The sequence below is a fragment of the Ipomoea triloba genome, chromosome 13 (genome assembly GCF_003576645.1).
Source record: "Ipomoea triloba cultivar NCNSP0323 chromosome 13, ASM357664v1".
NCBI classification, from domain to species: Eukaryota; Viridiplantae; Streptophyta; class Magnoliopsida; order Solanales; family Convolvulaceae; genus Ipomoea; species Ipomoea triloba.
Genome location: NC_044928.1, coordinates 23213487 through 23214663, shown reverse-complemented (window position 1 = coordinate 23214663; position 1177 = coordinate 23213487). Strand labels below are relative to the sequence as shown.

Here is a 1177-nt window from a genome sequence, read left to right as displayed (position 1 = left end):
TCCTACTCATATTGATTTGGCTAATTTCCTCCTTCAACTATCTTTTTTTTTTAAAACCATTTTGGTCCTCCGGCGACTTAGACGGTATACGTCCGGGTATGAGTAGGACCAAATTGGTGAAATCAATATAGTCAAGGGACTAAATTGGTGAAACCAATATAGTCAAGGGACCGAGTAAATTACAAAAATGGTCCCTTGACTATATTGATTTCACCAATTTGGTCCCTCTCATACCCGGACGTATACCGTCTAAGTCGCCGGAGGACCAAAGTGGTTAAAAAAGAGATAGTCGAAGGAGGAAATTAGCCAAATCAATATGAGTAGGACCAAATTGGTGAAATCAACATAGTCGAGGGACCATTTTGGTAATTTACTCAATTTTAATTAAAACAAAATCAGATATGCTCGTCATTATTATCGCAAAGTCTTGACCACAGCCTCCATCTCCTCCATCGTACGCCTCTCCTCGCTATTTCCGCCGCTAACAGATCTGAAGCCACAGCCGACGCCGTCAACGTTTAGCCGCCGCCTCTTTCCTTCGCCAAAGCTACCTTCAGACGCCACCGCCCTTTATTCGCAGGAGCTGTTGGTAAGTCTAATTTCAATTTTTTGGTTATTTATTTCTTCTCCTAAACTCTAAAATCAAACAAGGTTTTCAAGGAAGGCGAGAATATCTGTGGGTTGGACTCTAGAGTTTCACAGAAATAGAGAATCGAGCATTTCAATTAGGGTTACGTAACTAAGAATGAGTTCAAGCGGCGGGGGTGCAAGGAAGGGCGGCGCCGGTAGAGGCAAGCCAAAAGCCACAAAGTTGGTGTCTCGATCTTCTAAAGCGGGGCTCCAGTTTTCGGTCGGCAGAATCGCTCGATTCCTCAAGACCGAAAAGTACGCCGGGCGTATTGGTGCCAGAGCTCCGGTTTATCTCGCTGCCGTTCTTGAATATCTCGCTACTGAGGTGTTGGAATTGGCTGGGAATGTAGCGATGGACAACAAGAAGAATCGCATAGTGCCAAGGCACATTCAGTTGGCTGTGAGGAATAATGAAGAACTTAGCAAGCTTCTGGGTGATGTAACTATTGCCAATGGGGGTGTTTTGCCCAATATCCATCAAACTTTGCTGCCAAAGAAGGCTGGCTCTGGAAAGGGTGAAATTGGGTCTGCTTCTCAGGAGTTTTAG

At 44.9% G+C, this 1177-nt stretch overlaps 1 protein-coding gene across 1 annotated transcript; it reads left to right on the top strand.

Annotated features, from left to right (window-relative positions):
* The first annotated feature begins 745 nt into the window (after positions 1–745).
* LOC116003046 (histone H2AX-like) lies at positions 746–1177 on the top strand. Its single transcript, XM_031243231.1, has one exon. It carries the CDS (start codon positions 746–748, stop codon positions 1175–1177), a length of 432 nt encoding a protein of 143 aa, XP_031099091.1.